Source organism: Caenorhabditis remanei, chromosome V, assembly GCF_010183535.1.
Source record: "Caenorhabditis remanei strain PX506 chromosome V, whole genome shotgun sequence".
Lineage (NCBI taxonomy): Eukaryota > Metazoa > Nematoda > Chromadorea > Rhabditida > Rhabditidae > Caenorhabditis > Caenorhabditis remanei.
This window is the reverse complement of record NC_071332.1, coordinates 14,687,739-14,710,290: the sequence shown is the minus strand read 5'-3', so window position 1 is coordinate 14,710,290 and position 22,552 is coordinate 14,687,739. Positions and strand designations below refer to the sequence as shown.

The 22,552-nt window shown below is 40.2% G+C and overlaps 9 protein-coding genes across 9 annotated transcripts; 3 read left to right on the top strand and 6 right to left on the bottom strand.

The window, feature by feature from the left end:
- Window positions 1-229: 229 nt before the first annotated feature.
- On the top strand, window positions 230-2,630 carry GCK72_020114 (uncharacterized protein; the record flags this gene model as incomplete). Its single annotated transcript, XM_003115964.2, has 5 exons — window positions 230-370; window positions 902-988; window positions 1,032-1,211; window positions 1,734-2,372; window positions 2,421-2,630. 5 exons carry the CDS (start codon window positions 230-232, stop codon window positions 2,628-2,630), a joined length of 1,257 nt encoding a protein of 418 aa, XP_003116012.2.
- A 94-nt stretch (window positions 2,631-2,724) lies between these two features.
- On the bottom strand, window positions 2,725-4,119 carry GCK72_020113 (uncharacterized protein; the record flags this gene model as incomplete). Its single annotated transcript, XM_053733387.1, has 4 exons — window positions 2,725-2,832; window positions 3,504-3,694; window positions 3,747-3,857; window positions 3,915-4,119. 4 exons carry the CDS (start codon window positions 4,117-4,119, stop codon window positions 2,725-2,727), a joined length of 615 nt encoding a protein of 204 aa, XP_053582300.1.
- A 1,751-nt stretch (window positions 4,120-5,870) lies between these two features.
- GCK72_020112 (uncharacterized protein) lies at window positions 5,871-8,044 on the bottom strand (the record flags this gene model as incomplete). The annotated part of the gene is made up of 7 exons (XM_053733386.1): window positions 5,871-6,048; window positions 6,098-6,375; window positions 6,422-6,606; window positions 6,651-6,860; window positions 6,912-7,034; window positions 7,080-7,413; window positions 7,967-8,044. The coding sequence occupies 7 exons, from the start codon at window positions 8,042-8,044 to the stop codon at window positions 5,871-5,873; spliced, it is 1,386 nt and encodes a 461-aa protein (XP_053582299.1).
- Window positions 8,045-14,050: 6,006 nt separating this feature from the next.
- Window positions 14,051-14,347, top strand: GCK72_020111 (uncharacterized protein; the record flags this gene model as incomplete). The annotated part of the gene is made up of 1 exon (XM_053733385.1): window positions 14,051-14,347. One exon carries the CDS (start codon window positions 14,051-14,053, stop codon window positions 14,345-14,347), a length of 297 nt encoding a protein of 98 aa, XP_053582298.1.
- A 2,541-nt stretch (window positions 14,348-16,888) lies between these two features.
- GCK72_020110 (uncharacterized protein) lies at window positions 16,889-17,258 on the bottom strand (the record flags this gene model as incomplete). The annotated part of the gene is made up of 2 exons (XM_053733384.1): window positions 16,889-17,122; window positions 17,166-17,258. 2 exons carry the CDS (start codon window positions 17,256-17,258, stop codon window positions 16,889-16,891), a joined length of 327 nt encoding a protein of 108 aa, XP_053582297.1.
- Window positions 17,259-18,623: 1,365 nt separating this feature from the next.
- Window positions 18,624-20,386, top strand: GCK72_020109 (uncharacterized protein; the record flags this gene model as incomplete). Its single annotated transcript, XM_003116125.2, has 5 exons — window positions 18,624-18,803; window positions 18,847-19,124; window positions 19,174-19,596; window positions 19,643-20,129; window positions 20,255-20,386. 5 exons carry the CDS (start codon window positions 18,624-18,626, stop codon window positions 20,384-20,386), a joined length of 1,500 nt encoding a protein of 499 aa, XP_003116173.2.
- A 271-nt stretch (window positions 20,387-20,657) lies between these two features.
- On the bottom strand, window positions 20,658-21,357 carry GCK72_020108 (uncharacterized protein; the record flags this gene model as incomplete). Its single annotated transcript, XM_053733383.1, has 2 exons — window positions 20,658-21,291; window positions 21,341-21,357. The coding sequence occupies 2 exons, from the start codon at window positions 21,355-21,357 to the stop codon at window positions 20,658-20,660; spliced, it is 651 nt and encodes a 216-aa protein (XP_053582296.1).
- Window positions 21,358-21,389: 32 nt separating this feature from the next.
- Window positions 21,390-21,836, bottom strand: GCK72_020107 (uncharacterized protein; the record flags this gene model as incomplete). The annotated part of the gene is made up of 1 exon (XM_053733382.1): window positions 21,390-21,836. One exon carries the CDS (start codon window positions 21,834-21,836, stop codon window positions 21,390-21,392), a length of 447 nt encoding a protein of 148 aa, XP_053582295.1.
- A 59-nt stretch (window positions 21,837-21,895) lies between these two features.
- Window positions 21,896-22,340, bottom strand: GCK72_020106 (uncharacterized protein; the record flags this gene model as incomplete). The annotated part of the gene is made up of 4 exons (XM_003116474.2): window positions 21,896-21,973; window positions 22,017-22,109; window positions 22,163-22,243; window positions 22,296-22,340. 4 exons carry the CDS (start codon window positions 22,338-22,340, stop codon window positions 21,896-21,898), a joined length of 297 nt encoding a protein of 98 aa, XP_003116522.2.
- Window positions 22,341-22,552: the final 212 nt, after the last annotated feature.

The following is a 22,552-nucleotide window of genomic DNA, read 5'->3' as shown; positions in this document are numbered from 1 at the left end:
AATTTGGAATAAAGTGTCAAAACCGTGTATTGTAGACATTAACTTTAGTTTCTATTCAAATCAAAATTATGTATTGTAGTCAGTCTTTTAATTATTTTTTGAAGTTTCTTTGTTGACACCGTTTATCTTATCATTTCCAAAGACAGAAAATACGGGTCGCCTCATTTGATAGCGCATATAAATAAATTGACTACTATGTTTCTATCTCTCTCACTTTTCTTCTTGAAACATGTCGCTCTATGAAGAGTCTGATGGTATTCTGGAGACCCATGTGACGTGGAAAGATGTGGAATCGGATTTACAGAAGAAACTTGGAACGAAAGCGACGTTTGGAGGGAATAAAACGGCGGTCAATATAAGTGATATGAAGGTGAGTCCCATAGCTGAAATGGCAATGACCCAAGGTGAAACGTTGGAATTTCTTAGATATTTTGGGAAATGATAGCCCTTTCCCCAACTAGAACTAAACAAAAATAATACGTGACCCTTTTGAGTTTCCAGAGAATAACAGATACAATTCGTTTTTTTTAATTAAATTTTTTTAGTTGAACTACTTCGAGATATTATAACTCGGTCAATTCAAGAGTTATCGTCCTAAACTGAAGTGCAAAATATAGACCACGGCTAAATAAAAAATTACTGACTCATGTTTCCAGCTGTGACTCCAGGAATTACTACAAATGAAAATATGAAAATTTGCACTTCTCATGAAATCAGTGGTCATTTTCGAAAAAAAACGCACAAGACTCCAAAGTGGTCGGGGCTAGCTATTTGTTTTTGTGTTTCTAGGTCACGAAAAGTTTTTCCCCAATCCGTTTCGCTAACTATTTTTTCATGATTTATTTTTTTATGAACCATGTTCCCAAATTCCCGAAATCCCCCTTTAAAATTATAGTTTCAGGGGTTCATGTCTCGAATCGCTTTGGTTGAACCTGACTGGCAGAATGTGGAGGAGGGAAAAGAACTGCCACAGAAGTTTGCGCTTAAGGTAACCTCAAGAAAAATTCAGAATCATAGAACTTCATTTTCAGATCTCATCCCAACTGGCTCTTATCCCATTTTCAAAAATGATGAATTACGAAGGGGGTGAAGGATTTGGTGCAGAGAAACTGGCAAAGTTGGCGAATTTGACAAGAGAGTGTCATAATCGGGAAGTGGAGATTTATGAGCAACTGATCAAATTCAACTGTCCGGATATTCCATATACTAAGGTGGGTGTCTTACTGTCATTGCCCTTGAGTATGTTCTGAAATTGGGATTCCCTCGAAAAGCATCAGAGCTATTGGAAATTCAGACTTCCGAAAAAAGGGATACTCTTTCCGGTTTTTGTTATTCTAGCACTTTGCGATTTTTAAAAATTAACAATTGCAAATAAGCTTTTTCTTAGTAAACAACCAAAAATTTTTGTTCATCTAAAGGTCCCTAAAGGTCCCTTTCTATTTTGGAAATCTGAACAAAGGACAGTCGTCAGGGTCATCATGATATCTCTCTCACGAAAATGACGTCATTCGACACAGCAGAAACGAGTGCTACCGTAATATTTTGGTTGAAGATTTTTTAATAACTGGGGAATGTGACAATTTCCGGTTTCGAAATTTCTGGTGTCAAAAATGTCACGGTTCTCAAATCTCTTGGTTTTCGAATTTCTGGTTTCAAAGCGTCCTGGACTCAACTAAACAAGTCAGAAACCAAATTTGGAAGGATAATCGTCTTCCAAAATAATCCTTTTCCAGGTCTACTCATTGAAACCGTTTGACAACAGCGATGATCTGAAGGCATACATGATTCTTGAATTCATTCCGAACATCCACAGTTTTGAAATGTTCCAACCTATTCCCATAGACGACCTTCATCCACTAGTCCGTGGAATCGCCACCTTCTCAGCTCTTGCTCAATCTCTTTCTCCCGAAGAGACAAAGTTGGCAATAGACAGAGATTATGTGGAAATAATGTTCAAGGATTTCTTCAATGAAACTGAGCAAGCCAAGAAATTTGAAACTATTCGAAAACTGTTTGAGGAAGACCACCCAGAGAATGCTGAGAAGTTAATTGAAGCCTTCAAACATTATATTAAACTCATACCAAGATACACCAAGATTTCTGAGATCCTTGGGTTCAAATTAGTTCTAAACCATGGTGATCTATGGCAGTCTAATATGATCTACAGTAAGAATAAAGATGGAAAATTGGAGTTGAAGGCTATGATTGATTGGCAAGTAGCTTCCATAATGCCACCTGGATTGGATCTTTCTAGACTGCTGGTGGGATGTTTGTCGGCGAAAGACCGCCGGGAGAGAGGTCAAGAACTCTTGAAATGCTATCATGAGACTTTCACAAGGGTGCTTGGAAAGAAATTATTCTCTATCCGTGAGGTACTGTTATAAGTTGTAGGTTTTCTCTAAATTTGATAGTAATTTCAGCTGCAAGACAGCTACAACTTGTACACTCCAATGATGGGTCTGATGTTGGTTCCAGATATTTATATGTTTATTGACAGCGCAAAGCTTTCGGAGGAGGAGAAAGTGGAGGCTCGTAAAGAAGCTAGACCAAATATAGTGGCAATAATGGAGGATGTGATTGAGATTCATGAGAATAACTTGGTTAATTATCCGGAGTTTATGAGGATTTGAATGTTTTTATTTTGGAATGAACAGTTGTTGAACATTGCATTTGCAGGCAAGACAGCATATTTTCAGATAGACATTGTTTTTCATAGTGAAATAGTTAGGCAGTCTTGAACAGATCAACCCAAGACCCGTCGGCTTTATCGGCAAAGAATGGTCCTTTCACTAAATAACGATTATTTAGTAGTCTTTTACAATAATCGCGGATCTGAGAAAATGGAGGATCTATTTAATCTTTTTCTTTTTTTTTTGTAACAGAAGTTACAGAAGTTTAAATCCAATATTTAGATTGTCTTACATGATTTATAAACTGAAAATTAGTTTAAAATGTTGAAACGTTTCAAGTATTTATAAATGAATCGCTGACAACATGAACGGTTGGCGAGCTCTTATTCATCTTCTTGCAGAATATAGACTTCACAAAACTTCGATATGGATGATGTACCAATAAAATGGACAGACTAGTTGCCCCGTTTTGGAAGCAAACTGTGATAATCTTCAAATTATTCTGCATTTGATCATAATTTCCATCGTTCCTCCGAGAGCTCATGAAAATCGTAGTAGGGACCAGAAGCAATAGAATTGGAATCAGGGTTTGAATAACAACTCCGTAAAAAGCTCGTATTTGTAGCCGACGAGTTTGAGGTGACACGTGGGAACTTGTTGAAATGAACAGGTAGAATATACAACAACATGTAAAGAAAACGGCTTGAATTGTGAGGCCGAGAAAAACAACGAGACCGGATGCATTCAAATAGGCATTCCAGAAACCTTCTTTGGCCACGGAGAGTAGTTTTTCAGTGAAGAATTCTTTTGTTGGGCAGGGACACGTCTTAATAGTCTTATGTGTTTGCGAGTGATTTCTAATACAAATACTACCTGCAACACAAGCATCTTCGCTTCCATTTGATCTGGTAAATGAAACGCTGGCGGTAAAATTATTGCCATGAACCATAAAATATTCAGAAATATCCATATAAACCTATGGGTAGTTGTTCTGATCCTGAATATATTCCTTGCAATCAAACTGCTTCTATTCTCGAATAACATTGTGATGGACATGATAACTACTGAAAAAATAAAAAATTTTGCAATATTTTTCTAAAAAAAAAAGAAACCTACCAATGTTCACAATAAAGCCGACATAAAAATTAATAATAGTGGGGACACCCCAATCAGCGAGTAACCCAATTGGAAAACCAATACTGTACGGATAAAACATATATGGGCACGCTAAAAAAGCAAATATTATAGAGGAGACCATACACCAAAAGTTCAAATTATTGATACTCCCTTTGACACTTTTCATATTTTCTGGAGTTTTCTTGAGGATACAGTAGGCAGTGAATAGTTGGAAAGGAAGAAACAATAGGGCAATCACACGACTTGTATTCAAAAGACCTTGCTTGGAAGATAGGAATCTGCTATCCGGAATACATTGATAAGGATAAACATTCTTGAAATATTGGGTCAGTGGATCAGTGTTTTCTGTCATTTTTTCAAAGGAAGATTTCTTCAGAAGAATAAGAAGACATATGTTAGTAGCGTAACTAGACTAATTTCCGATCATAACTTCCTCTGACCCGAGTTTTTAATCATTAACGAGAGGAAACGTGTCTCCGTCTGGGACAACAAAAAAGGGAAAACACAGAAAGTTGTAATGCACGAATAGTTCTGACGTCTTTTTTGGCGGCTTTTCGATGTATGAAACTGGCTGTGAGAGACATGTCTGGGGAACGTTCTCACAAAAATTACTCATTATGATCTGAACCATTCTGAATTGGGCGCTTTTTTGCAGTTCTTTTCTATAATCAAAACACCATCACCATCCTTGATGAGCCCACCTGAAATCGGGTTCATGTATGAAATAAGAAGTAAAATGATGAATAACATACTTGTCACGGGACGGGCCGATTTCCAAATTTTCACCGGCCCGGCCCGGTCGGCCCGGGTGAAGTGACTTTTTTTCGAAAAACATGTTTTTTTCAGTATTAATTTTTGAAAAAGTGGTTTTTGGGGCATATTCTGCAAAAATTCGACTGAATTGATGATTGTTATTAGTTCTAAAGTGAATTTAGTAATAAAAAAGCACTTGAAAATTATTTTTGGGGTGCAAAAATTTTTCCTCGGCCTGGCCCGTCAAATGACAAGTATGATGAATAAGACATTACATTTTCTTTTCCGACTATTCACGTAGTTCATTAGTGAGGTGGGCCATAATTTGATATTATCATCGGACTTTTTCTTTTTGTGAGAAAATGGAACAAACGAAAAACAAGAAATACGCCTACAGCGAGAAAATATATTGGGATAGGTGGAAATAGTATCGGGGATAGAATCATGACAACAAATCAAGGTCATGGGACGTCGTAGGGATTTGGAAATTTTGACATGATAATTAAGATTGGGTCACAACCTAGAACTTGAGAGCACTTCAATCTAGAAATGCTATGATATGATAGACAAAAAATAGTAGAAGAGAACAAAATTCATAAACCGAAATGTTGGTCTGTTCTCAAAACTATAATGCTGGAAGCTCTGAGGTGTATCTTCATTACTATAAAGGCGATTATTAATGTATAGTACAATATCGTTTGAGTTCTTTTATGCGAAACTTCTGGAACCGGCAGCGACAGAATCGGTCAGAAGGTTATGGACTACCCTACTTTCAGTGAAAGTTAGCACACTTTGAGGTGTAATGTCCCATAATGGAGAATGCACAAATAGTTCTGACGTCTTATTTGAAGACTTTTTGATCTGGGTAACTGGTTTGGGAGACACGAGTAACGCTCTTTGATATAAAGATTTCACATAATTTCGGTAGGGCTTTTGAACCAATAATATAGATAAACTGGTAGTTCCATTCTGATTGAAAACAATGATAACCATAATATTACTTTCCACCTGATCATAATTCCCATCTGTCCGTTTGTTTTAGAAAAACATCTCAAAGACCAGAAATAACAAAATTGGAAATGAATTCGAGATACTATCCGATTTTGACAAAGTTTTTTATCATGCATCATTTCAAAGATTTCATTTTTTCCTGGACAACGACCGTTCTGATAAAAACATGTACTTTTTCATTTATCTCTAAATCTTTTCAAGGACTGTAGCGCATATATTTCTAGATTCTTTCAGTTAGCTTTTCAGAATGGTGATAACTTCAGCAACAGAAATCGATGGTTGAAATTTGTTTATTTCAATAATATTTCGAACAATGAAGATTCAAACACTTAGGTTTTCCTAATATAAATTCTGATACCTGATGTCAAATTTCTTGATTTCTTCAAACACTTCTAAACGACCATTTTGAAAATTATCAGCCATTTCACTCTTCGGAAAGTTGATCTTGAAGAATCTGTTTGGTTGTTGTAGACTATACTTCTCCCATTGGTCAGTGTTGTTTTTTCCATTTGGATTTCTGTAAAACTGTTATTGTAGATCAAGCCAAAGCATCAAATCAAATATACCCATATTTCACAAAATTGGCTACATATGTTCCCATAATCTCCATAACTTTGAATTCTTCTTCTGTTGGAGTGAATCTTGTCATTCCTCCATCTCCAAATACATACGGAAGATCTGTTCCATGAGTGGCGGCATTGAACGGTAATGTTCCGTGTGTTGTGTCCACTTCAGTTTCGGTATTAAAATAATCAAAGGATGCTAGATAAGTATTGTTCCCATTGGTAGCACAAGATTTCGCAGTGTCCAGAATCGCGATATTGAACACGTAATCTCCAAGAAACTAGAAAAGATAATGCTTTTTTATCAGAACTTGACATAAAACTAACCTCCACAAGTTTTCTCGCCAATGCTGCTTCATCCGTGAGATCAACATTGTTTGTGTAGGCGTCAAGCAGTTTTTTCTGAACTTGAATGTGATTTTCAGTTACTTCTGGTCTGTACGCATCAGCAATTGATAGTTTCAAATTGTTCAAATTGTCGTTTGGATCAGGACATGTTGGATTACCAATAACTGAAAATATTTCCAAAGTTTTTGAGATTATGAATCACACTCACGCGTTCCCAGTCCTTCATACTCTGTTATCGTGATCATTGCATCAATTTTAGGCGCTTCTTTTCTCAATTCTTCCATTGGTTTTGGGAAGAAATCACCGTCAAAGTTTGGAACAGAATACAAATATCCAGAGAAGTCCCTAGGGATCTCAGCTGTCTCTTTGAAAAGTTCAACGGACTGAGAATGGTACCATTGAAACAAACTTTGAGAATCTGAAAATTAAATAGAACTAGTGACCTGTTAAGCAACAAAGATATTCAAACCGTTCCCTGTGTAGCCATGATATTTTGCAAAAACTTTACAAACATGCGCTTGGTCCTCTTTTGAACGGAATCCAAATGTACTATGAGCACTTCCAGACATTGCGTAGAATCGGTGGAACAGTTCTGAAACCAATTACTTCAGAAGACCGACATGTACGCCTTACTCACTATTGGAATGTGGGCTCAACGAAAGTAAATCCACGCTCATTGCCCCTGCACTATTTCCAGATATTGTCACATTATCACAATCTCCCCCAAAGGAAGAAATATGATTTTGAACCCATTGCAGAGCCAATGTCTGATCCCATAATCCATAGTTTCCGCGTGCAACGTCATCTCCGGTTGTCATGAAACCAAGTGGACCTACACGGTAGTTAATTGTCACTACAACTACATCTCTTAATGGAATAGTTCCGGTTAGAGAGTAGTCGTGGATACCGGAAGAATAACCAATTTCAAATCCGCCTCCATAAATGTATACCAGAACGGGAAGACCTTTTGGCTGAAAATTTCAAATTGGATAAGAAATTACATGTTTTGAACCCACAAATTCATCAGAGGTCCATCTTGGGGCAAACACATTCAAACTCAGACATTTCTCTTCATCAAACACTACATGCTCATCATGAACCTGTATTGTCGCGACCTTCCTACGGAAGGTCACAACCTGAGAATGTATCCGGCCGCTCAAGTCGGTACAGATCTCGCAAGACAGCTACACCAGATGCGCTAACTGGTAACCTAATAACAACGGACAATCAACACCAAGTCAATGCAATCTACATCAACTAACATTCACTTTACCAGCTGGAAAAGGACTCACAATCGACGGAAAGAACGAAGAGGAACGATCGAGAAGGAAGGAATTACCAGCGACAAGGAGAAACTACAATTTGAATTACCGCCAACGACAATGCAACGACGCGCCACCGAACACTTCGTGCCACGTCATAATAATTTTAGCGGGCGCGCTAATTCTCGTTTCTCTAACCAATACTATTTCCTTTCTCTGACCGTTCTCTTTCTCTAAGTCTCTTGTAAGTAGACTCTCTCACCAAAACATTCTCACTTCTCCTTTTTTGTAGCCATCGAGAGTGCTCGCTCTCTTCAGAGCTCCCACTCGTACTTTCCATTGTACCAGCAACTCGAAAGAGTCCTTACCAGCCTCAATAAAGTTGATTTGCACCCAAACTCTTTGTACTCTCACACGCTAAACATACCAGCCACTCAGCTCTTCTCTGTGACAACTCTAAGGGAGAGAATAAGGTAACCGGACTTTACCCGGCCGTTCCTACCTTCTCGTCACATGGTACATCGACCGGATTGAGGGCAAGTGAGTCCTCAGGTCTTTCGAACCCGTCTATATCGGGTAACACAGAGAGAGTGCGCTGTTTCTTTCATTTCGGCGCGTTGTGAGGTGCATTGAGAATTAAGTGTAATTCTCGCTTTAGTATTCTATCTTTTTGCTGTAAATACTCTCATAACCCCTGGATCATGGCGACAATTGGATGAAGTCACCTAACATTCACTCGTTCGTGGCGGATTCCGTGCAAAATACCAGCAACACACCGGTGGAACACTCTCGGGAGGCCGTCGTCAATTATCGATTTCTTGGCGTCGGCGCGCGCACTTTCGAAGCGGACCACAGTGTATGTCAAATGCAAGGAGTCTCGTCGTCAATACCAGCGTGGAATACGAAACAAATTTTCGGAAAAGGAGCAAGTAAAGGCCTAAACTTTCTGATACCAGCATGATGACTTGAGCGCCAGCCGTATTGGCTGCTCGGTTTGAATTGCGGGTTGAAAGATAACATAGGCGCCTCGGAAGATAAGTTTGCCTAGTATCGCGCTAATTTTCGAGCCGTTTGTACGGTTTTTCTTTCAAAATACTCCACAAGTGGCGTGGAACCGTGCAAGTCGGAACATACTGCTGTCTTTTCGCGGATTCCCTAGACAGGAACGACGTGGTAACGCACAAGACAGTTACTAGCCAAACTAGTAAGTGCTAGTCGTCTACCGTCGAGACGGGCAGCAGTTTAGGAAAATATTGGGTTGAGATTAGACAAATTCGCTTAAAAATACCACTGAACCCCACACAAGCATGCGTCAACATCAATTCCCTCTCCCTTTACTTTTTTTTTCTGCCTTCCCTTAGCTCACGGTCTCTTTCGTATCTCTTCTGTTTAGTTTGCATGTTGTAACGTCACATAGCACACGCATTGGTCACTCATTTACTAAAAATTTCTTAAATTTCGTTGTTATGAAGGACTAGTGTCGTACGCTTATGTTTGCAACCAGTACGAGTGAAGTACCAGCAAACTATCGGTAAAGGTCCACACCTAGTTTAGGAAAATATTCTAGTCTTTTGGGTAAGTTTACATGCCCAACTTCTAGTTAAACATGTCGCTAGTCCCCATTAACTATTAGTTTAGTTTACTTTCTCGATTTACTTGGGTTATTGATTTCGCCGACGGCCTGACACGCCGAAAGTGGATGAGGTGACTCAGGGACATCGAGTATCCAAAAAACTTTTAGTATATTCTTTTCTAGTCAAAGGTTGGTCTAGCTAACCTTCACACTCTAACATCAGGGTATACTGCAGCTAGTAGCAATACAAAACTAGCAAAAACCTTTGCTGACGGTGTGTCTGTCGGTGAGGGAAGTTAGGTTAATCAGGGTGACTCGGAGATAAGTCTTTGTGTGCCTCGGCAATGGCCGACATCAGCCTCAAAGCACTCTCTCATCCTTCTTTCAGGTTACCCGCTTCCAAACACTTTTCAGCGCCGAGATCATCGAGTAGCTTCTTCGGAAGATGCTTGATGACGTGATGGACCGACAAGAGTCACTTCACTCTTCCTGATCGAGTCTGATATGTACAGTCAGAATTCTCGGAACTCTTTCGGACTTCTTCTATGAACTTCCGAACAATCCATGGCTTCCGCCATCAACTACCAGCCTCCCAACTTTCTTGGCTAGGCTCCACAAAACCTCAGCTAAAATCTCACAGTCGCATCGCTGTTTTAGATTGAAGCTCAATTGCTTTCAAAATTTACAGACAAATACAGACAATACAACACAATCCCACAAAATACAACAGACAGCATAACAAAACAAAAGAAATCAAGCTGAAATTTCACAGTGAAATCACTGGTTTAGATTGAAGCTCATTTCAAAGCACACACACTACACTGCAACAGACACACATTCTTAAAAGTCTTCTTGTCCGGACTAATAAACGGACACAACACTTGTTGGTTAATTACCAGCACCCACCCTCCCTCTGGCGACTATTGGGGAGGTTATAAAATAACTAAGTCGTTTCTTTCTCCTTTGCTACTCTCACACTTCTCTAGTAATCTCTCGTAAAATTGCCATTGTCATCGAGATGGGGAGCTTAACTCCTCATCTCAAAAGCCTTTTAATATTTAAATTTTCAGACTTGGTGACAATTCAGAGTATACACTCTTGCGCAATCTTCATGGAGGACGATCATCTCAAAGGAATCAAGGCTGAGGTCACGCAGCGGTGCATAAATGCGAGACAAATCCTCATCGATGTCGAGAATCTATACCAGCCAGAAGCAAACGACGATGAGAAGGAATTGCTCAAAATCGGGAAGCAAAAGCTGATTGATTCGCTGAAGGCTATCGTTGAAGGAGGAGAAGCAGCAAAACTGAAACTCCGCGAGCACCAGCACCTCTCCTACTCCGATGAAATCCTCTATGCAAATGAGAAAGAGATGGAGCAGCATCTTATGGAGACGAATCGATTCGAGGAAATAAGGGACTCCATACTATCCCTTATCGGAAAGATTCAACAACTCGACGAAGACAACTCTACAAGTCTACCAGCTCCGGTGGACAATGGTGGAACTTCGTCAACAACAGCTGCACCAGCAGCGACAACTACAATACCAGCCGACGTCTACAACAACCAAGGACGATCAGTTGGTCCAAGAGATGGAAATCTATCGTACATGCAAAGAATCTTGTTGCGCCTAGTTTCCATGCCCGTGACGCCTCTGGAAACGAAAGCTGCACAGATTTTAGCATGACAAACCAGGCGGAAAAAGTGCAACACCTTCACGAGGCCGGAGCACCAGCAAACTACTGCCGATCTTCTTTTCGTTCCAACAACCCCGAGAACTACCAGCCAAACACAATGGAATTCTCGGCCGACGAATTATTAGCAGTGTTGCAAGTTATCAGGCCATTCAACGGAGAAACGTGCGATTATCCACTGTTCATCAGCAGCTTCGATTTCTTGGTTCACGAGAACAACAACTTCTCACCAATAATAAAGCAAAGTATTCTACTTCGGCTTCTGGAAGGAGATGTCTTCGACACGATGCGTCCTGCCGAGATGTCTGAAGAAGAATACAAAACTCTTCGACATAACTTGGATCGTCAGTTCAATACCAGCAAGATCCAGCAAAGTTTGCTCATTGATCGCATCAAAGACATGGTCATTAGTGACGTTGACAACGATGTGATGGAACGCGACCTCAACACCTACTGCAACATCACTCATCGTTTGCGAGTACTCGGAATCAACATCAACGATCCATACTTCCTCAGTTGCTTCGTGGACAGGCTTCCGGAAGCAATAAGATCAAAGGTCAATAGGAAACTCATGCGAGGTGTGACAGACTTCGAAGCATTGAGTAACGTTGCCTACGAAATGGTTGCCGACAAGAAGAACACTGATCGATTGAACAAGAGACTTGCCAAGAATACACCCGTCCAGCCACGGATCGAAGAAGAATCAAGATTCTGGAATCAAGAACATCGGAGATACCAGCATGGCTCGAACAACGTTTTCAACGATGAATACAGCCGGTCGACTGAGGAAAGAAGATCTTGCGACATCTTCAAGCCACCAAGCAGGAAAACTCCTTGTGTCTACTGCGATTCTTCTTATCATGACGCATGTCAATGCACGATGCGAGCAGAAAAGAAGATAGAAGCTGTCATCAAGAAGAAGCTGTGCGAAAACTGCCTGAGCAAGGAACATAACTTCAGGCAATGCAAGTCAAGATTCCGATGTGCCCACTGCAACTACAGGCACTTCTCGGGACATTGCAACAAAGTGGATGCTCAAGACGTCAACAACTTCTTGCTGAAATACGATCTCTACGATGACGACGCACTAGCGATGCAGTTATTTCATGAAAAGGGGGCTGAAACCTCCAACTAGAACATCAACAACTGCTATCAATTCATCGTCTCAATTCAAGCCAAGCAGCCAGTATACCAGCTCGTCGACCAGCAGATGCTCAAAATCAGCGAAATCTTCCTTAAAGATGACGCAACACAGATGGGTCACGACGAGTATAATGGGTTTTGGTAGCTTTGCTCCAGAAGACCAAGCAAACGAGGCCCTTGAACGACTTCCCATAGAATCGCGATTGGATCACATGCCCGATCATCTGGAACAATATCCACTTCAGCAACCTGTGCAAAACGCCAAAGGAAAAGCGCAATTTCCAAAATCGAAGAAGTGTAAAGATGGAAACCGTCCGAATACCAAATCAAGGACATCCATTGGACACTTCAAGACGCCTACACCACCCAGTTGCTTCGGCAACAAACTTACAATACCAGCCATCGTCGACGACTACTTCAATCCAAGACGGGAAGCTGAAAAAGAAGCAATAGAACGAATTCTATTGAAATTGGAGCAAGATTGTGGACGGAAAATCGGTTTGGAGGACCAAGAAGACAATCAACGAGTCTTCGGTCAACCAGCGACTTCAATGTCAACGACAATCGACACAATCGACCTCCTGAGCAAATGCAATCAGCAAAACTGCTCAAAACAAGATGGGACAAGCAGAAAAGATCATCGGCGCCCCCAATCGACGGATCGATCGATAATTTCGCAACTTTCTACTACCAGCTTACACGTTTGTGCTCGAAGATGCTTCAAATACGATAAAAAAAAGTTATCGGAGGGACAAACACATCGGAGCAATGGAGCAGAAGAAAGAAAAGAAGTTATCGATAACAACAACAACAACACCTTTTCGTCGTTTGGAACTACCAGCTGCGGCTCAGTCGTCTTCAATATCATTTGGGACAATGCACCCAGTAGAAGTCAACAAATCAATTGCTGCAACAACAAGGATTTCATCTTCCGGATACAAGCCAAGCAGTCAATTTCAGTTCATCTACTGGCGAATGCTCACAATCTGTGAAATCTCTCCGAAAGAGATTAACGGTTGTTTGTAGCTTTGCTCCTGATGATCTGAACACCAGCTACATTGATTCGAAGAAAACTGCCATCAAGTCATCAAGGAAGTCGACACCTGATGACGTCGGGATTCTTCAATACAATCAATAACTGATTATTCTTCATCAGAGGACAGCTACACCAGAAGACAGCAAAGAAGTCGTTCGCTCAACAACTCCATGAGTCAAGAGGGACAACTTCATACTTCAGAAGCAGCCACAGCAGAATGCAATCGGCGTCAAGACCAACGTCTTCTAATAGAACAGGAGAATGACATCTTCAAGCTCAGAAGTTCAAAAGAAGCAGGACAACAACGTACCAGCTGCAGAAGACATCGCACAACGAAATGTTGAAGTCACAGCGGAAAGACCATAGTCTACCATCCACTGTAACGTTTCAAGATTTCGCTCAAACAACGTCATCTGCAACTGCCAACAACTTCTGAAAGCAGACGGAAGATGCTTCCACCAGGGGACGACATTGATCTTATTCATCAACACGAATAAGAGAAGAATCGGCATCGAAAGTTGTCAAACTTGCTGCAGATTTCTACAAGAAGATGTTCAACGTCATCTCAACCGAAGAACATCCAACTGACTCATCTTCAATGGTCGTTGCATCAAGAAGATTTCGACAATCACGTCATCAAGAAGTCTACCAGCAACTCCAGGAGAAACTCAGCGACGACGTCTACAAGCAAAGATGTCTAGAAGTCATCAAATCTTCACTCAACGCCTACAGAAGTCCACTCATCTGCCGATACCAGCTCGAGAAAAATGAGAAAGTCTGATCGACTCAATCTTCAATCGATCGAGCGGGTGCACATGCAACATCAATGCCACGAATCGGAGGAAGATGGACAAGAAGTGGACAAGCTGCCCGAAGAATGGAGGCGTCATGGAGTCTTGAATGACAGAAGAATTGCTTCAAATCAGTTTGGTTCGTCAAGATGAACATTCAGGAGTCACAAGCCAGACATCTTACCAGCAGGATAAATGGAGGACAATACAGAAGATTTTTCAAGTCATCACCACTCTTCCACCAGCTGATGAAGAAGGTCAACGAGAAGCTCCAAGAAGACACTCCACGTCTTCTGGATCGACTAATATTCAAGTCAATGGAGATTTGACAAATTCGGCAAAACGCTCGGATCCCTGCAAGGACAATCGAATGACTTCAAAAGATTTCGACAAAAGGATTCAATAGTTCAACGTCACCTCTCTACCAGCAGAAGTTATATTTCTTCGTCACACACTTCTACTAGGAATCAATCAATTCCACACGAGAAGAAGAAGGAATAATAAGAAACTGAAAGGAGAGATCGAGCCGAAGATCAAGAAGACACTCAACCTGCTGAGGACAAGAGGCAGTTGGACACCAAAGGAAGCCGAGCCGAGAGAATCAAGTCTTCAGAAGCCACACTGCTTAGGACATGAGGCAGTTGGACATCAAAGGAAGTCAAGCCGAAAGTGACAACTACACAAGAAGTCAGGCAACGACTACGAGAAGTCACTCAACGACAAGAAGAAGTTATACCAGCTCAATACCTCAAGAAATCAAGGAATTTAGGATTCAAGTCATCGTCAAACGACATCAAGTCAATAATTGATAACATAGGGTTCTGAATTTTTAAGATTTAAGATATTGAAAGGCATAAAAAGATTCAGAGCTACCGAAAAGAGGCGAAAGCCCAACTGCTAGTCAGTCTCGGGTCCAAAAGAGACACGGATTCAGAGTAGATGGTGCAAAATCATTCTAGCAATTCTATCAGCTAGCTGCCCATTTACTTAGAGTCTTATGTCCAGACTGTAAGCGAAAAAGCTTCAGTTAGGTTCAGGTCTGAGCCAGTAGGCGAAAGATCTGAAAAGCTCTGACACAAGTCAACTCTTCTCTAGTCTTCTCTCATGTCACACATTTTCATGACTACCAGCTTCCAAAAACTCTTCTAGCAAGGAAGCCAGGAACAGTAGTTCCCAGCTCGACTTCAAGGACGTCAGCTACACCAAGTACGACATCAGGAGCCAACATCCCATCTACAAGCTCATTGCGCTCAACAACAGTCGCAGCAACTGGTCTCAAAAAAGGATCAATCGATTCTAGGAGGGACAATGCTGCAAAACACAACACATCCAGCTGCGGAATTCACCGCATGGGAGCTCCAACCTCCGAGAGGTTGTGCAGCCCTAGCGAGAACTTCGCCAGCTGAAACCAACGAGGGATTGGATGTCAAGCAACACCTTCGTCTAAATCCATCCGCCGTCAATCGGAAAACAGCAATATTGACACACTTTCCAAGAAGAGGCACACGGATTCAACAATAATCAGGTGCTTCAAGCAACAACATCGCAGAGAAGTACCAGCAGGAATCAATAACCGTCTTCAAGGAAAAGCGACAATAGTCTTCATCGTTCACAACGTCAAGAACGGGACATGTAGTGCTGATGGACACCCAGACCATTCTTCAACGTCATAAATGGACACTAGGAGTCATCACCAGCATTAAAAGACCAATCGACGGACAACCACAATCGGTTATGGTCAGACGCAGAACCCAGGAACTCGAGAAGTCGGTAAATCAACGCATACCACTCGAAGACTTGGAACTACAAGCAGAAGATCTAAACGAAGAGGAAAAAAGCAAGTCCGTACCACCACAAATAGAATCTGAGGCTACTCCAACGATCCTACCATCGGGGACACCAGACACGCTGCTGAGGAAAAGAGGCAGACCGCCAGGATCTAAGAACAAGCCGAAGGATTCTACCAATCAAGGCAATACAACCACCACCAGCGACAATCAGGGACCAGCTACCAGCCGCTTCAAGTCAAAAAGTCGTGGACCAAAGTCATCGAGAAGTTAATCGACAACGGACAGAAGACAAAAACCCACGAACAACCTACAAGCCCAAAGAAAGGCAACAAGAAGCAGGCAGAAAAGCTACCAGCGGAACCTCAACTTCAAGGAAAGGAGGATAGATCAAGATCACATCTACCAAGGAAAGCAAAGATCTGTACCTCCAACAATGAGACCCAGGACACGCAGCCTATAGGAGACAACCAATCCATTTCCCCTAAAGTGAAAATGTTCGGTTCCTCCGCCCCCGGAGTGTCGCGACCTTCCTACGGAAGGTCACAACCTGAGAATGTATCCGGCCGCTCAAGTCGGTACAGATCTCGCAAGACAGCTACACCAGATGCGCTAACTGGTAACCTAATAACAACGGACAATCAACACCAAGTCAATGCAATCTACATCAACTAACATTCACTTTACCAGCTGGAAAAGGACTCACAATCGACGGAAAGAACGAAGAGGAACGATCGAGAAGGAAGGAATTACCAGCGACAAGGAGAAACTACAATTTGAATTACCGCCAACGACAATGCAACGACGCGCCACCGAACACTTCGTGCCACGTCATAATAATTTTAGCGGGCGCGCTAATTCTCGTTTCTCTAACCAATACTATTTCCTTTCTCTGACCGTTCTCTTTCTCTAAGTCTCTTGTAAGTAGACTCTCTCACCAAAACATTCTCACTTCTCCTTTTTTGTAGCCATCGAGAGTGCTCGCTCTCTTCAGAGCTCCCACTCGTACTTTCCATTGTACCAGCAACTCGAAAGAGTCCTTACCAGCCTCAATAAAGTTGATTTGCACCCAAACTCTTTGTACTCTCACACGCTAAACATACCAGCCACTCAGCTCTTCTCTGTGACAACTCTAAGGGAGAGAATAAGGTAACCGGACTTTACCCGGCCGTTCCTACCTTCTCGTCACATGTATTGTAATTAATTAAGAATCTGATTGAAACACCTTCACTCACATAATGACAGTTCCCGGCTGGTGGACATCCCGGCCCGAATTCATGACAATCCAAAGGGTTGGTCCATTTCTCAGCGGCTATTGGTTTTTTGAAACGAAGCTCTCCGACAGGTGGTTTCGCATACGGAATACCTAGATATCCGTCCACTATTCTCTCTCCCTAAATTAGATGTTTTCCTAACAGTATCATTCGGATGACTCACGTGTTTATAAATTTTCCCACGGATTGGTCCACAAGTCGCGTTGAGGACTTCCTCATTGTTAGTTGGTTTCAGATGGGAAAGAAATCCACCCATGTCTCAGAGAGAGCAAAAATAATAATTTTGCGGAGAATACGTATACAACTGAAAAAGAGGAGCTTTTTGAGAAAAGTTGGAAAATGTGAAGGGGTAGTCGAAAATGGTTTTAACATTTAATTATTTTATTGAAGGGCAGATTGAAGGGAAGATTGTCACTGACACAAAACAAACAACATATACCGAAAGTTTCCCAAAATTATCTGGAAAATTGAGAAAAGTTCTGATTGAAACAACTTTTTGCAACTGTGCCAAGTCCCAACTCAAAAATTCTCACTCTTACAGATAGCGCCTCTTAAATTATAAGCAACGAAACAAAATAGCTAAATTTCAAATTTTTAGCAATTTTAGAAACAAAAGGGTTGGAAGAGATATTATGGAGGAAAAAGCGCTAGAGCAAATTGATACAGGGTTAATTTCCGAAAATTGGTTTTTAAGAAATGAATAAATCCTGTTTGTCTTTCAGATGCACTGAACTGAACAAAGAAGAAGTCGAGGGAAAGATCATCGTGAATCACGGAGATTTCTTAGAGCTTATTGTTGGAAGTATCATCAACATCATTCTTGTTGCGGAAACGCTTTGATGATTTGATGAAAGAGTTCTTCCATATCAGACATCTAATTAACAACCTGAGTTTTCACCATCTTCGACACGAAGACTGCTGTGTGAATTCTCAAGAACTTCTTCCCGAAAAGAAATGCGAAATCGAAGAACGGAAAAAAGACAATCAGTGAATACGTCATACAAGCGGTCGAGAAAAGGCTGGAAGACATTGAATCAGGAAAGTATGTTTTGGATGAAGAGAACCCGAAGGACTTTATTGATGCATTCTTTATCTCGGGAAGCGATCGTGCTAATTTGTATTTTGTGAGTATAAAGAGAAGTTTCTGGCGATAAAAAAAAACAAAAAATGTTTTCTAGATGTTCGATTACTTTTTTTAATTTTTAATGAAAACAAGTTTGGAATGAACAGTCTAGAAGCGATCCAAGATTTTAAAAAGTTAAACCTAGAATTGGAAATTATCGGGGGAAAAATTGTAGAATTGAAGAGTAGTAATCAGCAAATCATAAAATATTAAATTCATACTTTAAAAAACAAAACAACTGTCTCTATAGCAGTAAAACTTCGGACAGCAAATACACATGTTGGTCTTTTTATCAAGTTTTCACAGCCATGTATTGTAGTTGCATTTCTTTGGTCTGTGTGTTGATAATGTTTTCGTAACATTGCGCAATTTAGCAAATACATGGCAAAACCGTGTATTGTAGCCATCCACTTTAGTTTCTATTCATATAAAAGTTATATATTGTGGTCAGCGTTTTGATTTAAAACAAATAATTTTCTATGTTCATTTGTTCTCCAAATGATTCTTATTCTCAGTTTCACTATCATTTTTGTTATTCTTGTTTTCCGACAACATCTTAAAGTTAAAAGACTTCCACCTGGTCCCACTCCTCTTCCAGTCATTGGAAACATCCCACAACTGGTCTACCAGTCATGGAGACACAAAGGAATAGTTCCAGTTTTTGATTATTTTAGAAAGGTGAGTTGATATAACCATGCTCACGTTATCAACAGAATTTCAGAAATATGGGAATGTCTTCACTCTCTGGCTGGGTCCATTTCCTCATATCAGCATCGCTGACTATGAAACCAGTCATGAAGTCTTTGTGAAGAATGGAAACCACTACAAAAATAAGGTTTTGCCACCCATCTTTGAACATTTCTGTGATGGTTTTGGATTGCTTTTTGCTAATGGAGAGATTTGGGCAGAGATGAGAAGATTCACAATGTTGACGTTCAGAAATATGGGAGTTGGCAGAAATATTATGGAGGAAAGGCTGTTGAACGAAATTGATAAAAGGTAAGCTCCGAGAAAACTTTTAGTTTAACTAAAATGAGCCAGTTTGCAGATGTGCTGAACTAAACAACACTGAAGTCGATGGGAAGATTATTGTCAAGCATAATGAATTCTTTGAGCTAATTACTGGAAGTTTCATCAACAGCATTCTTGTTGGACAACGTTTTGAAGATCACAACATGGAAGAATTCTACCATATGAGGAAGCTTATAAACGGTATAATTGAAGTTTTCACCATTTTCGACACAACGACTGCTGTATGGATTCTCAAGTATTTCTTCCCACAAAGATATGCAAAATCGAAGAACGGGTGGAATGGAATCAGTGACTACGTCGGTCAAGCGGCGGAGAAAAGATTGGAAGACATCAAATCAGGAAAATATATTTTGGATGAAGAGAACCCGAAAGACTTTATTGATGCATTCTTTATCAAAATGGAGAAAGAAAACCAAAGTGGTGGACACCCAGCGTACACGTAAGGGTTTGGTATTTCTACCAGTTGGAAATTAATCAAATTACAGAATGAAATCGTTGAAATACACGCTATTGGATCTATGGACAGCCGGACATGACACTACAGCAGCCACGTTGACTTCTGGATTCAATCAGCTTGTGAATAATCCTGAAGTCAAGGAGAAGTGTAGAGAAGAGCTCATGAAAATTACCAACAATGGATCTAGGCCCCTGAGTCTGAATGATCGAAGTCAAACTCTTTATTTAAATGCAACGATAGCTGAGATTCAACGGCATGCATCAATATTGAATGTTAACTCATGGAAGACTTGTGATGGTCCAACAACAGTAAACGGATACCAATTGGATTCAGGGGATATTATCACAGCACAAGTTAGTGCATTACATGTGAATGATGACATTTTCAAGAATGCAGACAAGTTCAACCCGGATAGATTTCTGGAGAATCAAAAACTGTTTCATCAACTCATCCCATTTGGAATTGGAAAGCGATCGTGTGCAGGAGAGAACTTGGCTAGATCTAATTTGTATTTGGTAAGCTGCTTTGATGAAAGAACCACATTTGATTAGTTTTTGAACCTGTACTAGAGTACATTTTTATATTCTTCTTTCGACCAGAACTTTCAAGACTTATAAGAAACAACGTGTTCCTCTTACAGATGTTCGGAAACTTGCTGCTCCGTTACGACGTTCAACCACATAAAAAGTTGCCATCCACTACTGAGCAATTTCCATTCACTTCCGCAAAAGTACCTGACCACTCCTCTAAACTTGAATTTGTCCGTATTTAACCTTATAAAATGTTTTATAGTTTTTATTCGAATGATTCAGATGCTGTCATTGGCAGTTAGAATAAATTGAAGTGTCCGATGATAAACTGACAAAAAAGTAAGGTTCATTCACATCATAAATATCAAAACTACCATTTTCAGTTTAACAGAAATCGGTTCAATAGGGAAGCAGGTAGGGCATTTTTAACTCAAAACTGAAATTCGAAAAACTGAGATTCATTCAAATACAAGTACATTTTAGTCCATATAAATGTAAATAATTTAATCATAACTAATCTCTCTTCACTTTTCTGACTGAGACTTTCGAATATCCTAACATCGAAATGGTCAAAACTAAAACAAAGACAACAAAATAAGGAAAGTACATAACTAAATAAATATCCAACAGATTCTTCTCGATAAATCCGTGATGTCTTACACGTGGATTCATTTCAGGGAACGGTCCGAATCTCGCCACAAATTCCACATACTTCACCACTTGTTCCTTTGGATTTGTTGGTTGATTCATCAAAAGATCCGCCAGTTTCCCTGCATTTTCCTTGTATTTTTGATTGAACACAATGGAATGAATTGCTTTTTTAATTTCAGTCGGATTTCCCAAATCGTGTTTACGAAACACTTTGGCACCTCCTTGTCTTGCAAGCATATTCGCATTTCGTATTTGGTCAGCAAAAATTGGAATCACGAGAGCAGGTTTTCCAAGATGAGCCAATTCGTTCGTACTTCCAAGTCCTCCGTGAGTTAAGAATGCGGTCAAACGATGGTCATTCAGAAGAGCTGTCTGTGGAACCCATTTTGAGAAATGGATATTCTCGACTCCTTCTGCCCATTCCACTTCATCACTTTCGTATTTCCAAATGAAGGTGACATTTGGTTCAGATTTTATTGCTTCAAGCAGATTTTTCCTGTAATTTTCTCAATAGTTTCAAAGTATTTCACACTTTAGAAACCAACCTCCAATTCTTGGGCATATCTTTACTCTTAACCAACGAACCAAATGAAATCAACATATATTGTAACTCCTCTTATCCAAGACATCACTCCAATCTTTAGGCAGAACAGAAGATTTTATTGACGGAATGTCCACTGAAATTCCACCAATTGGCACCGTCTTCTGGGTAACAAGTCTCGGATAATCCACATATGGAACTGAATTCACAAAATGAAGTGAAGCATCTGCCATTAAATCTCTCCAATCAGGAATCTGGGGTCCCAAATATTTGTTGTAAATACGAGTTTCTCGATCCCAAATGAAAATGTTTAGTTTCTGCAAAGCCGTCGACATCCGATAGTTTTCCACTTTCTCAGTCATACTCATCTCATCTCCAGAAGCACTCATTTGCCCGGGTACATAACTGAAATCGACTGGCTCTCCGATTGCATCCACAACTGCATCATAAAACACACAAGATGTCGCTGTTATAGTTTTTCGAATTCCAATAGCATGCATGAATCCGAGTCCGCAAACAGACAGAGGTTCGTATATTCCAACATCGAAATTTCTTGATTTCATCTCTTCAAGAACTTTTTGTTACGCATAAAGTTGTTGCATGCAAGGTGAACAGCGTCAGTGAATACTGTGAATGCCTGAATATTCTAATATATATTTTATGTGGACTGATAAACTCACTGTATCGATATTGTCTGAAGTTATATCAGTTTCCCAATACTGTCCCATATCGTCGTCAACTGGTAACACTTGACTACGCATTTCCTCGTCTTGCTGTAAAATTAAATTAAGGAAAACGTTTATTTCTCTTTTTTATTTTCAATTACCTCCACAATAATTACATCTTTCGTCGTTTTAACACTCAGCTGATCCTTCCTTGCTTCATCGACAATTGGAACTAGAAATGTCTGAAATTTGAACAATATTTTTTCAGTTCGAGTTGTAAATTATGTAACTTACCACGTTATGTCCAGCATCTGTGAGAGTATCTGCGATTCTGGCCATAAAATTTGTATGACTTCCGGCAAAAGATGGTGAGTAAACAAGAATATTGTAAGAGTAAACAGTAGAAAGAAATAACAGAAAGAACAAGTTAGTTATCATTTTGTGATGGAAAAGACCGAAATGTGTCTTTTCTTGTCTTTTTTATTTCGATAAGACAAATCGAAAGACGTGTTTTGTGTGAAAAATACCCGTGTATTGTAGCCAGACGGGAG